The sequence below is a fragment of the Seriola aureovittata genome, chromosome 8 (assembly GCF_021018895.1).
Source record: "Seriola aureovittata isolate HTS-2021-v1 ecotype China chromosome 8, ASM2101889v1, whole genome shotgun sequence".
Classification (NCBI taxonomy): domain Eukaryota; kingdom Metazoa; phylum Chordata; class Actinopteri; order Carangiformes; family Carangidae; genus Seriola; species Seriola aureovittata.
Genome location: NC_079371.1, coordinates 18812846 through 18826810, shown reverse-complemented (window position 1 = coordinate 18826810; position 13965 = coordinate 18812846). Strand labels below are relative to the sequence as shown.

General features: G+C 40.3%; 2 protein-coding genes across 3 annotated transcripts in view; both read left to right on the top strand.

The window, feature by feature from the left end:
• The first annotated feature begins 1026 nt into the window (after positions 1-1026).
• Positions 1027-6376, top strand: trim105 (tripartite motif containing 105). Its single transcript, XM_056383688.1, has 7 exons — positions 1027-1226; positions 1755-2098; positions 3095-3190; positions 3941-4174; positions 4377-4390; positions 4548-4663; positions 4883-6376. The coding sequence occupies exons 2-7, from the start codon at positions 1802-1804 to the stop codon at positions 5440-5442; spliced, it is 1317 nt and encodes a 438-aa protein (XP_056239663.1). The 5' UTR covers positions 1027-1226; positions 1755-1801; the 3' UTR covers positions 5443-6376.
• Positions 6377-10469: 4093 nt separating this feature from the next.
• Positions 10470-13965, top strand: part of flt4 (fms related receptor tyrosine kinase 4) — a 51065-nt gene continuing 47569 nt past the window's right edge. The window contains exon 1 of one of the 2 annotated variants that reach the window (XM_056382296.1): positions 10470-10893. In XM_056382296.1, the coding sequence (XP_056238271.1) occupies positions 10836-10893 (58 nt within the window). In that variant the 5' untranslated portion in view covers positions 10470-10835. The remainder of the gene's footprint in view (positions 10894-13965) is intronic. The other variant, XM_056382295.1, reaches the window with a different exon arrangement.

The window sequence follows — 13965 nt, the reverse complement described above, 5'->3', positions numbered from 1 at the left end:
AGCATGGAGAGTCTGTGAAGTCTTCAAATTGGATTCCTTGGGTAAACATTCGTGTGGGATGCTCCACATATTGGCTACCTCTACTTTTCATTTATTCTAAGACAAGGATGACGCATTTAGGAAAGTAAAAATTATCTAGGCCTGATACTGTCTCTGATCAAGTTGTATGACAATATATACAACATAATACATATCATTATAAAACATATAGGCTTTAATATAATATAACATAATATAACACCATGGACAGTCAATTTAGATGTCCCTTTAAAACGTATTGTACGTTTAGCTATGCCTCATAAACAGTATAGCTACCAGTGATGACACTGAGGCCCTTAATATTGTTTCTGGTGAAATTGGGGGTTTTAACAACATGAAATTATTGATAGTGGTTATGAGGTAAGTCAATTACAGGGTCTTTTTAAAAAAATCAATTTTACACATGGACTTCAGTTTCACTTGTTACAGAGAATAATTCCCAGCCAATGAAAACAACTGTATAGCGCTTTTTACAGTATATTTAAAAAAAAATTCACTTGCAGTTTGGGCTTAGAGGTGACAAAATTGTTGCAGAAAGCTTGTATTATAAACTGGGCGAGTTTGTAAGACATGAGCAACTGAAGATCACATGAAAGTCATTACTGAGCTGCATGATGGGAAATGTAACATCCTGCTTAACCTGTAGCCTACCAGAGACTTAAAGTCATGGATAACTCTGTCTCTCCTCCTTCGATTTTAACTATCCTTTTAAAAACATGTCTATTGCATGTCTGCCAACTTTATTGAAGTGTAATACTGAATTGCCATAGTGGCCCTTTAAAACACAGTATAAAGAAATGATTGAGTATTTCTTAACCAGAATTATATCCTCGAAACATATATTTGTGGAGATAGTCTTGTGTTAAGGCACAATGAAGGAAGTGAAAATGCTTAATCACAGTGGACTTCAGGCTGTTCCGCAAATATGCAACAGTGAGGAAATGTAGCTTTTGTTTTTAATGCATTAATTTCATAAAGTGACAGAGGAGACCAGTAAAGTGGAGAAGAGAAAAAGTAGCTGGCTATATTTACACACATCCTGATTGCTGCGTGAGATAGCTGGACCAATCATAAGTGGGGTTGTAGTTGGTACATGCGCAGTTACTCGTGAACGTCTTGTTCCCAAACATCAGGCGAAAGGACCAGAGCGCTGCAGAGGAGGCATTTCCCCCCGAACAACAGACAACGTAAGTTCATTAAAGTGTTACATAAACGTTGAATATAGTCCCCACGTCAAATATTTGATATGGTTTTGCTTTATGTTGATGAAAAAAAGCTGTTTACTGGCTGTTATACGTAGCTAAACAATAGCAGTGTAAAAACCAAACAAACCGTCTGAACAAACGTTGCTTTCACAATACAAATCACAAGCTAGCTTACAGAGTCCCGTGATATATCACCTGGTTTCTATGGTTTTAACTTGAACTGCCTGTCATTTCACTTGAAGCTGGTGCTTAGTATAGTCCAGGGAGAAAGTGGAGAGTTATTTACACCAATTTAATACTAGTGTTGAACTTCAGACGGGAGGTGCGTGACCAGGATCCAGTGTTAGGTAATGATTTACCTAAACAACAACAGGAAGCAAGTGCTGTAGAATGTAAACTTTGTAATTAGTTAATTTAATTGCTGCTGACTTAGAGAAACATGTCGCCCTGTAAACTGTCTTCATAAAGGGAAGGGAGTGTTCATCTTCCCCTCTTTCTCTCTTCCTCCAGGCTTTTACTTTCATTTCCTCAGACTGCAGAGGAAAGGCCCCGTCACCATGGCTGCTGCTGCCGCCGCTCCTTGTGTTGTTTCATCTACCAAAGGCAGCCTGAGAGAGGATCTGACATGTGCCATCTGCTGTGACTTGTTCCGGGAGCCTGTCATGTTGGCCTGCATGCACCACTTCTGCAGACCCTGCATCTCCAGGTACTGGAGAGGAACACAGGGGCCTGTAACCTGTCCTCAGTGCCGAAAGGAGTTCAGCTGTAGGAATTTTCAAACCAACTACCTAGTCGCAGCCATGGTGGAGAAGGTCAGGGCCACGACCTCGGACACTTACATCCAAAACCTAAAGGTGAGTTCACTGCTTTCAATCTCACCTCCACTGCAGGTTTGACCATGATCCTGTTGGCTTCCTTCCATGCCTTTATTCTTGGTCATCTGGAAAGTGTTGTTAAGTGTTACACAATCTTAAACAAATACTTGTTTGCTCCAAAGTAAACCGATCGATTAAAAATGAGCGTTCTGTAACCTTTGAGCTATATAAATTGAATACAATTGTATTCTATGTTTGAATTAACATCTGTGCTCATATCACTTAAGTTCCACCCTGAACTTATCTCACTGGAATTGCAGGACCAAGTTCACTCTTCACTGCCTTTATATTACTTTGTATGACAGGATATATGACTTAACTACAGCAAGGCAACCAAAATACTCTGCCAGAATGTGTAATGCAATCCTGCAATAAATCATATCTTTGTCATCTTTGTTATTTTTAAACATTTACATACTGTGTCAGAGAGGTCTTTATTCAACTTTATTGACATCTTTAAAGGAATAGTTTTACTTTTTGGGAAATATGGTCACTCACTTTCGTGCAGAGTTACATGGGAAAATACTGTAGGGGTCCTAGAGTCTGTGACTTTTCAGCAGCTGTTCCAGCAGTTGATTAACTTATCTTGGCATAAAGACTGGAAACAGGGTGAAACAGCTAGCCTGGCTATGAGCAAGAGTAATAAAATCCAACTACAAGTACCTCTAAGATTCAATTATTAACATGTTATATCTTGTTTGACTTATCTAAGCAAAAACATAAGTATAAAAACAAGTGGCAGTTTTACGAGGCCTTATGTGTCAGACCATTTCTTGGTCAAGCACAGTCACTTCCTGTAGTCTCCACTGGATGTTGGGTAACCTCATGGTGCTGACAAGACGGCAGGAAAGCAAGAAAACATAAATCTTAATACGTTAAACTATTAGATAGTTGTATTTCTTTCTGAACACTCTCGCTCTCTCTGTGTCATTGTCTCTGTCCTCAAACTGATTTGTTTTGCATATTGTTGTACAGAAACAACTGAAAGAGACTTTGGAGAGCTATCGCCTGAGGAGGGACGACCACAACAACAATATTACCAGAGACAAAGGCAAGATGGATACCATAAAGGTACACTCCTCTAAGTCATGGGATGGCAGCACTTAACAGATAAGAATGCACGTCGCTCCCTAATGGCTGTTTGCAATATGTCGCTGTGCATATTTAGTGGTGTTTGCGGATGTGGTAAGTGACAGTATGTGCTTTGATATGTAAAACATAATGGTCTTGCGCTTGGGTGCATAAATGCCTTTCTAACCTTTGACTGAGGTGTGTGACAACTATGCAGAGGAAATCCTCCTATACGGTCTAATTCTCACAGGATAATGATTCTGTCATAATTTTCATTTGGAGAAAGATCTGTGACGTTAAACCAATCACTTAACACTTTGCCTTAAGTTGCCTTAACAGTTGGCAAGACTATTACATACATGAGAGACTGTACAGACCAGGGGGAACAGAAACAAAAAAACATATCGTATAATGTGTTTGAGACAGATGGAAGATAAGAGCTTGAGTTTAGTTGTGCATGCTGTGATGAGATAATGAACAGGAAATCCTTTCCTGCTGTAAGAGTCTGTAGTTGATGGATACTTAGATCTTAGATGCTAAATGCAGCTTCATTATCCCTTGTGTATTTCTCTCTAGAGATATGTACAAGGTGTACAGAGATGTGTACGCAAATTATTTAGAGCTTTAATGGAACGAGCCACTCGGCATCTTGGGTAACTCAATTTCTAACTGGTCAATGAAAATGTGGTACTACCTAGAAAGTATCGCATTATGTCCTCAAGCTGTAACAACAGTGATTCCTCCCCTCAGAGGTTCGGAGCAGATCTGCAGACTCGTGTCAAAGGTGAATTCAGAGCTCTCCATCAGATCCTGGACGATGAGGAGACATGTATGCTGGAGCAGATAAGGAGAGAGCAGGAGGAGGAGCTGGAGAAGGTCGAGCGCCACCTGGAGGCCCTCAGGGTTGCCGTGAGGGAGCTGGAGGAGAATATGAGGATGCTCCAACAGGCTAGCGCCGCCACTGAGAACACAGTACTGACTGAGGTGAGGCCTTAGTAAGGACAAAAGGTTTAAATAAGAATCACATTTTGTCTATCTCAAAGTAGATGTCAAGATATGAATATATAGATTAAATCTAAACTTAAAATAAAAAAAATTGTGTCTTCTAATTTGACTTGTGACTTCTGCACTGATTTGAAACAACAGTTATTGATGTGATTTTTTTTTTCTTAATTTCCCTCTGTAGCTACCACAGCTAAGGTAAGTGTTAATTTCAGTGTTATGACTGATTGATTGCTTTTGGCATTTTTGCACCTGTCATATGCTTATTTGATTTCTACCTCCATTTAATGCCATTTATGCTGAGAATAAATGACCCTAACTAAATGTATGTTTGCCTTTCTTTTTTTTTCCACAGACCATGTGTGCAGGTGGATGTTGCCCCAGAGTTTGACATAAATGGTTTCAGCAACAAATACATGGCCCCATTACAGTACATCACATGGAGAAAAATGTTCAAGTCTTTGAAGCCAGGTAATTTCCTCTATGAAGTGCTTCATTAGACACAAAAAAGTTTCATCTGAAACTGGTTCTGCCTCAAGAATGGGAGTAATTATGGTGAAATTACTATGGAGAATTTACTCAGTTATTATTTAAAGTTGTTAAAGTGGTATCGGAATGACAGTAATGACACCATTGTTCCACTGATATGATATTTTTTCAATTTTAAATGTGAATTGTTTCATCCCAAAGGTCCTTCCCCATTAACATTTGATGTTGAGTCAGCGCACCCGAGCATTAGAGTGTCCAGGGACAAAACCGTGGCAGTCGAATGTGATGGCATGATATTGCACATGGACCACGACAAGCGTTTCCTCCAGTGTGTTAACATTCTGGCTACCCAGGGCTTCCAGTCAGGCCGACACTACTGGGAGGTGGAGGTGGGCTCCAAGCCCAAATGGGACCTAGGCGTGGCCTCAGACGCCGTAGACAGACATTCGCGGATCAAGCTGAGTCCTGAAAGCGGATACTGGACTCTGCGACTCCGTAACAGGAATGAGTACTCAGCCGGCACCCAGCCCTGGACTAGGCTGCAGCTCAGCTCTTCCCCTGAGAGGCTCGGTGTCTTCCTAGACTGCGAGGAGAGGAGGGTGTCCTTTTATAACGCAGATGATATGAGCCTGCTCTACTCATTTGCCAACGGGCCGAGGGGCAAGGTGTTCCCCTTCTTCAGCCCTTGTATTAGTGGCAGCAGTCAAGAACCTCAGCCTATCAAACTCCTCCACTACCCACCTGTCGCTCTGTCTGGCTAACATGGCTGCAATCAATAAAAGCTTGTCAGTATATAAGAGCTGTGGACTCACTTATTGACCAACCATTGTAATTACCCAACTATTAAAAGACAGCGATGCCCTTGTTTGCATTATGGTGCCATATCGCCATACTGTTCTCTTATTATCCATGCTTTAATTACGGGATACCACCAGATGCTTCTATTTTCAATTTGAACTGAACCTTAAGGGCCTTGAAATGTTATGAAAATTGCAATGCTCACAATATAAAAAATTCAATCATGCGGTAATCATTCTGAAGGGGCTCAATCAGTTTGCAGGAGCAATCAGCACAAACCCATTAAAAAACACAGTATTTAACCATTTTGGCTTCAATATAGCGGAGCTCAGGTACCTGTAATTACATTGCTACTTAAGTTCTATTGGCTACACACTGTTCAACCAAGTATCTGTTATAGATGTAGATAGCTGACTTTTCAATCATCTGAATAATTCTCTCATTAAGCCAGATTGTCTGTAGGTTTACTTGTAAAAGGGTTTTTGAATCACACTTGAGTTTAATCAGCATGAAGGGGTTTTTTATTACTTGGGATTTTGTGTCTGATTAAATGGTCCTTCATGCTTTATACATTTTATTTTAGATTTTTTTGTGATTACACAGATGTAACTTTACTGCACCTTATGAGTTCTGTAGCTGACTGTAGCAGCTTCTGTTGATTTGTCATGATTTGTATGTTCATTTATATTATATGTGCCTAAACTAAAACACATGGTATAATGCACTTGATTGTTAAATTGTTAAGGCTGAAGGAAATACTAAGATGCAGTATATTCTATATTGTTATGTCAATCACATGCTGTATCATTTCGTAATTAAAAACAAAACAATTACTGTAAAAAAAAAAAAAAAAAATGCTGACGCAGATAATAAATGAAATTTTCTTTCTTAAATAAACACTGTCTTCGGTTCACTCTGCAGCTGTGACACTGCACACTTCCATGACCTCACTTGAAATAATCGAGGATGTTATTAAGCATCATCAAAGCAGAACACACAATTATGAATGCCATGGTTGATGGGAATCCAAAGCCATTTAACAAGAGCTACAGCGTAGGGTTGTTGACTCCTCTGCACCTGGACTGGAAACTTTTGAATACATGAGCCATCGCTGACACTTAAACAGCAAGAATAGGAGGGCTCTTGGTTATCTTCACAAACACACAAGAGCACTGACGTCCTGTTTCCTGCTGTCAGGTGAAAGGTCAGATAAACAGAGTGACAGTGGTGATGCCTCCGGGCTGCTCAATGGGCCTCCGGGGCATGCTGAAGCAGGATGCTGCTGCCTCCTCTGCTGATTGGAAAAGTGGCACAATGAATTCCACCAGAGGGGGACCCATGCTCTTCCAGCACAGTGGCTACATGGACATGGGTGCACAACAACTCGCACACTATATGACACGCATATCACACACTAGACAGTCACTTTGCAGAATGAAGTCAACTCAAGCTCCTGAATTGAGCCTCAATATTGTATATGAAGAGATTATTATTCTCTCTTATACTCTGACTGGAATTGTGCTTTTTGCTTTAAAAAGTGACATTTTATTATACATTATATACATTTTTTATTTTAATGAGGTAAAAGAAAAAGACTGTGAATGTGGTAGATAGCTGCATGAAAGACATTAAAAGTTAAAGCTGCACTAATCAATGTTTTAATATGAACAAGTGAAAAAAATCACTGACTGTACAATGAGAATAGTTGCTTCTATCGGTGAATCCATAAAGAATAATCCCCCAACTTTTCCTATTAGCCTCTTTTAGCTAATTGTCCATGCCCATGAACAAAGTGGAGCATTTAGCAGCTAAAGAGACATTTCCATCAGCAGTTGATTGAGAGCAGAAGGGGAGAGAAAACCAACTTCAAATAAATGTTATTTTTCCGTATCTGCTCAATGTTTAACTAGGCAACTGTTTGCTAAACGTTCGCTTAATCAACTTTATAAAGAGAAAATATGAAACGTTGTGTTTACTGCTTGTTTTGCTGCCTCCAAGTGCCCAGAAAATCAATTAAAGCGGATTTAAGCTAGAACTTCTAGATAAATGATGAGACTCAAACGCCAGGTACCATTTGCTTTGAGTTGCAAAGGTTAATCTTCATACACAATGCATTAGCTTCATGGATAATTAGTTGGTAAATAATTTACATGCAAGCATGCTGCTGTCCTGCTCCTTCTTCTAGCCAGGGAGACTGCCATAACTGTTGACTGCTAACCAACGTGACCTACAACTGATGTGAAACTTTGGCTGCCACATCAAAACAAAACAAAAAAGCCCTCTTGAACAGTGACAGCTACTTCAAAGTAGTTTGGCACAGTGCTTTTGTAGTGCACGGGCCCATGAGTGGGAACTTCGGCGAGAGGGTGCGTAGCTTGCATGCGTGCTCCACATCCTTCCTATGAAGGTACCCGTGGATCTGTAATGTGTTTCCTGTTCTGAGGATGGGCCGGATAGAGTGCTGGCACTTCAAGGACGGGTCCTTGAATCCTCAGTTGTCTCTAAGGAGCCAGCAGGATTATAAACTCAAACCTTTTCATCTGACGCAGCAGGGGCGATCATGCTATCCTGCATAAGGGCTATTGTTTGTTATCACTGTTGTCTGAATGCTTATGTGTGCAGTTTATTATTATATTAGCCACTCAAGTGTTTTCATGTGTTTATGACATTATCTGTTTTATATTTGTAATGAGATTTGATAACTCCCAGGACAAAGCTTTGTTAGACTATCAGCACGATTTAGTGTGTTTATTTTCCTCTGAAGCCGAGGGCGCTGTGGGGCTGACACCAGGGGAACATTTTAATTACAACCATTCAATCACAACATTGTGTTTTAAGGTCAGAGAGGTGGATTGCCGTAAGGGATATGGGGGGGGTGGGGGTGGGGGACGACGACACATGCCCACAATAACACAAAATGATCCTCTGACTCCCTGTTATTCCATAAACGCCTGACGTTAGGTTCACTGAGAATAACAACATAATCATATTGAGAAAAAATATTTTTTCTCATACGTCTTATCAACAGCTGCTGTTTGATGGGTGGACGGGCTTTCAGCACTTCTGAAGGCACAGTTTTTATTATCGCTGTAATGAATTTCCAAATGGAGATTCAGCATGTTATTGATTTCACTTCACACTCCTGGTGCTGGAAAGCAGAGGTGTCTGGGAGTGATTAGTCTGACTTGAAATGGGCATGCTGGTTCTTCTGTGGCTCCGTCACACGCTGATTAGAGGTCCCGTCGAAGCTGCAGATACTGCAGACAGTTAACGAATGAAAAACACACCTTTACTCAAAACTTTGTCCATGTGTGTGTGTGTGTATGTGTGTGTGTGTGTGTGTGTGTGTGCAATCATCTGAGTGCACACACCTTGTACCCTTTTTGACTTTTCACTTCTGATTGCATATGGTACATGAGTTTTCAATTTTCCAAATCCCTCCCTGTAAAATAAAACAGTTCTGATAGCAGCTCACCATGGGCATGTTGTGCTCTTAGTACATGATTTTCATTCACACTCTGAGGACTCCCTGAGGAGCATGGTTACATAGACAGATGTGGGGGCGGAGGGGGTGAACAGGACTTGGACAAGGCTGGAAAAACTCAGCACAGTTTAGTTTTATTTTGGAGGCATCACTACATCTAACCTTTGCAAGAATAATTACAGACTCTTAGAGAGCTACTCCCGGGGGCACCTCTGCTCGGCTTGTTGAACATCTAGAAGAATTTGTGTTCATAAGCACACAGGATAACTTTTCTACCTCTAATTAATAGCAAATATTTGAACTGAACAGATAAAATTGCACTGACATATTACTTTGCAGACGAAATACAGCCGACTAGAGGTAATATTCTTCTAATATTCCTCTGGAGTCTGAGTGTCTTTGCTCTTTATGTGGTACCTGTTTGCTCCCTGAGATGACACAGCTTTATTTCATTTCATAAATCTTCTGATGATATTAGGATTACCTGCCGAGCTATTTGGATGTCAAGAGGCATTTAAACCCCATGAAATGAAAATCAATATGAAACAATTTTGCACTGACGCAACAGATGGAAATACCACAGCTCTTCTACAGCATCATAAATTCTCGCATTATTGAATGTATTAAGTCCTCATTGTACTTTGTACTATCCTATATTATCTTATACTACCGATCAAAAGTGTTAGAACATCTCTATTTTTCCAGTTGGTGAAATTTACATAGTGTAATGTCTCAGTGTACTCTGAAATTAAAGCACAGAACAAATAAGCGATTTCAAAAGATTTAAAAAGAAAGAAAAAAAAAAGGATTGATGGAATCTTAAATCTTAAATGTAACCTACATTTTTGACTCATTCAGCAACACAAATGTGTTGCACTTGTTGCTTTTCTTTCACCTTGTGTCCAGTTCATTCCAAAGCAGCTCCATGGGGTTTAAGTATGGAGATGTGCTGCTCTTCCATCTTTCTTTGCTTCTAATGTTTTGGCTTTTAAGATGAACCCCTGACCAACCAGTCGGTCTTCCTTCGTTACTTGCCTTTTTCTCACCATTCTGTCAGCAGTTTACACAACTACGCCCTACAGGACAGTATTACCATGTTGCATCGGAGGGTGTAGTAACACAGTTTGTTTCAACACTGCCTTTGTACGGACAGAGGGGTTGTTAGTGATCTTCTAAAGTTGGGCACTTGTAGGAATTGCCTCCATTAATTTTCAGGGCTTCACTTACTCTCTTTGCTGCTGGAAAGCTGTAAATTAACCAATTTCTTAATCCCTGAAAAGAACCTGTTTTCTACAAAAATGTAAATGATTATTCAGCCTTTGGTGTCCTGAACTCCTTTTCTACCTGAAAACTGAAAAAATAGGGGTGTTCTAACCTTTGGTAGAGGGCCTATAATATGATTACTATAGGTCTTTAACGCAGAGGATAAAACGAATGGGATCTTGCAGGAAGGAAATTTGTCATGGGTGTTAGGGGGGGCCCCCCTCCCCAACACACGCTGACACACACCCCACCAACACACACACCCCTCCAATCCAGCTTGTTTTATGAAGTGAATGGATGGGTGTGCATGCGCTCCGGTCACGACCAAAGGAAAGGGAAATCATTGTAAATCCCATTCAGCGCATCGTATGCATCGTTTTGACAAAAAAAGACGTTTTTTTCCCTTTTCCTCAGCATTTCGCCCCCGTCCTCCCTGTGAGCAGAGTACAGACAGGCATCGATTGACCGACATTCACCTGGGTTTTTCCCCCATCCGCGGACAGTCATTCAAACCACCTCTCCACTGTCTCCACCGGAGTTAAAACTAACACATTTTTAAATCAGATACATCGCTCAAGCTTTCTGCGCTTCTGGACCGGAGATCTGGAGATGAAGACAGATTTTACGTTTTTCTGTCGGACTTGGATTGGAATAGCATATGCCTCAGGTGAGGAGACTTTTACAGCGAGTCTGAAAGTTTTGAGTGCACAGGTTTTTATGAAGGGAGAGGTCGAGCTGACTGTTTGCACTGACTTGAAGTAAATAATTGATCCGTGGTTGATTGAGCTTTTATTTTTAGAGGCTCAAAGTTTTATTTATGTTAAGCCGAGGTCTTAAACTGAAGCTGGGTGGATACTGAACTTTGACGTTTCAGAATTTTACGTGCTTGTTTTCAAATAGTGTTTTATTAGGATTGGGATATTTCTTATGGAGTCACTGGAGTGCCATAAAAAATAATAAATCTATAAAAGAATAAGAAAAATGAATTCGGAATATAAACAAGAGTAAATTAGAGTAAATAAGGAGGCTAATCACAAAAATGTGGAAATATAAACAGAAATAAATAAAAGAATTTTAAAAATGCCTTGACCTATTTCTTTGGCTTTTATCCTATTCATTGCGTTTGCTTTTCCCATTTTGCTTTTGCGCTTACCCATTGCTTTTGCTTTATTCCTGTTACTTCTGCTTATTACTATTGCTTTTGCTTTTTCACTGTTGCTTTTGCTTTTTGGGGGCCAAGCAACGAAGCTTGTTTCTATCTTTTCCTCTTCATCTTTTTTTTTTCTACTGCCATGGGAATCTATGTCAGCCCCTTGAACCATATGCTAAAAAGTTTTGAAATTTGGCACACTGATTGGGGAGACTCCGGTGATGCTTTCCACCAAGTTTCATGTCTGTGCCTCAAGTGCTCTAGCACCACCAACAGGTCATGGTTGAAGGTGTTTTCACGCATGTAACTAATGAACCCTATGCCCAGTTTTCAAAAATGAGGTACCATTGGTTGGATCAAGCTGAGTTAAATGCAGCGTATGACTTCAATTTCCATTTTAGCCTGAAGAGTTTTTTTCGTTTCTACTCAGACAAACTTTGTCCAATCTTCTCTAAAATTGGCATAGATAATCTTCAGAGCAAGTCTCACAAGTGCCAAGCAGGAAGTAAGGTCATATTTTATGTAAGAAAAGTAAACTGGGCACATGGATTTAGGACCCCATCAGAGTGAGATGCAAGAAATCTGGTGCCATTTGACCCTTTAGTGGGTGGTGCGATAATAAAAATTGCAATTTGCCTTATAGCTGCTTATGTGTTTGTCTTAAAGCCCAAATTCTTGTGTCTGGTAATATCATAGAAGGGCCTAAGGTTGAGACATGGCCATTTGTCAGTTCAACCTAATTGCCTAGGTGCCATTTTGGATTTAGAAACAGTTTTTTCGCCACTTTGCCCAATTTTACTTTTCCCTTATTGGCTTTGCTATTCCTTGAAGGGCCAAGATGACAATCAACTGGCTTGGGGCTCTCCATCTGCCCAATCCAGCTTTAGCAGGTGCTTTAGGCAGTTAGACATGGACTACGCATTCTCAATTTGAATGTGGTTGCTGTTTGAATCGGGGTGGGAAGGAAAGAAGTAGGAAAAGAGTTCTTCCTCCATGTGTGCACTGTCTATTGTCTGGTCATTCACATGGAGAAATCTATTTCAAAGTCGTTGAGGGATGGATGCTTTAAGTTCACCATCCACTTCAGCAGGTAGTCCACAGTCCAGTTCAGCCGCCATGTCACAGAGGATGGTAAGATTGCACCACACAACCTCATCAATGTCTGTTAGTCAACGCAGACATTTGCCCAAGACTCTCCATGACATCTTCCACAACCCTCAAAAAATAGTCTGGTTGAAAAGTTTCCTCCACATACTGAGCAAGTCTTAAAAGAACTTGTTGAACACCTCTCCATAAATCTACTTCTCCCATTGTGTTTCCCTACCCGATTGAAACCTCAGCCACATTCACATGAGAGAATCTCAATAGTCGGTGCCTACTTCCTGTTGTCCAAAGCAGCCAAAGCAGGATTCATGTTTGCAGGAATGGACTACTCAGCCTGGGCAGGAAAGCCCACCCAAAGCCAGTTGATTGACAGCTTGGCCCTTCAAAGAATAGCAAAAGCAATAGGGGAAAAACCTTTCTTTTACTCTTTTATTTATTTCTCTTTATATATTTCTACATTTTTAATTCACTAATTTATTATTTTTATTTATTCCTGTTTATATTTCTCTATTTATTTTCTCCTATGACTCCATAATGTATAAGTTATTTCAAAACTAATGCATTATATTGAGTCAAGATCATGAAATCTTACACTTTACTGCTTAAAATCCCCTCCGTTTGCAGTCACAAGCAACAATTTTCCCTAAAATTTTGAATAGAGCTAAACCCGACCTGCATCACCCATAAATAATTGAAAGTTTGGGACTGAGTTAATAACCTAGTGAAAGTCTGCATGCCGTTAAGCACTAGGGGGAGACATGCTGTTGTTGTGTTTGATAAAGATGCTGCTGATAATTAAGTATGCTTAACTCAGAAAAATCCGATTTTGCTATGTTGGGTTTGAGTGGCTTTACATTGCAGTGTGTGTAGGCCTATGTAGGTCAAAATTTTAGAGGCAGAGTGGGAGGACAGCTGACTCATCTAGACTGGACATGTGACATGAGGAAGAGGGGGGTGGGGGGTAATTTTATTTCTGTATACCAAGTGAAAGGTGAGTGAATGCCACTCTCACCCAGTACAAACCAACTTGTTTGAAGGACTTCTGGGTTATTTTCAGTCTGAGTCTGACATGCCTCCAGAAAATCCATTAAACAGGTAAAAGTAATACGACAACTCAATGATTTAAAGCACATTGTTTCCATAGTGCTATTTTAAATCACATACTTGAAAGACGACCCTCTGATCGACTACATTATCTGGGAGTATGGCTGAGGTCGTTTGCAGTTTTGCTCAGCAACTGAAAATGTGTATGTTTGAGTTGTTCATGTCTGATTGGTGTGAACAGCTGTTCATTAAGGGAACAGAGGATACTTTTGAGAGGAGCAGTCACCATATGGCTACCCAAATCATAACCTCAGGGTTGGAGGAATGGCTCTCGCTCCTTTCATAAATATCACTGTGAGCTGTGCTGGGTGGGTCTCATACGTTCAGAGGAACAGATGAACTCCCTGTGTTTTTCAGAGAGGAGTGAGGACTAATGGCATC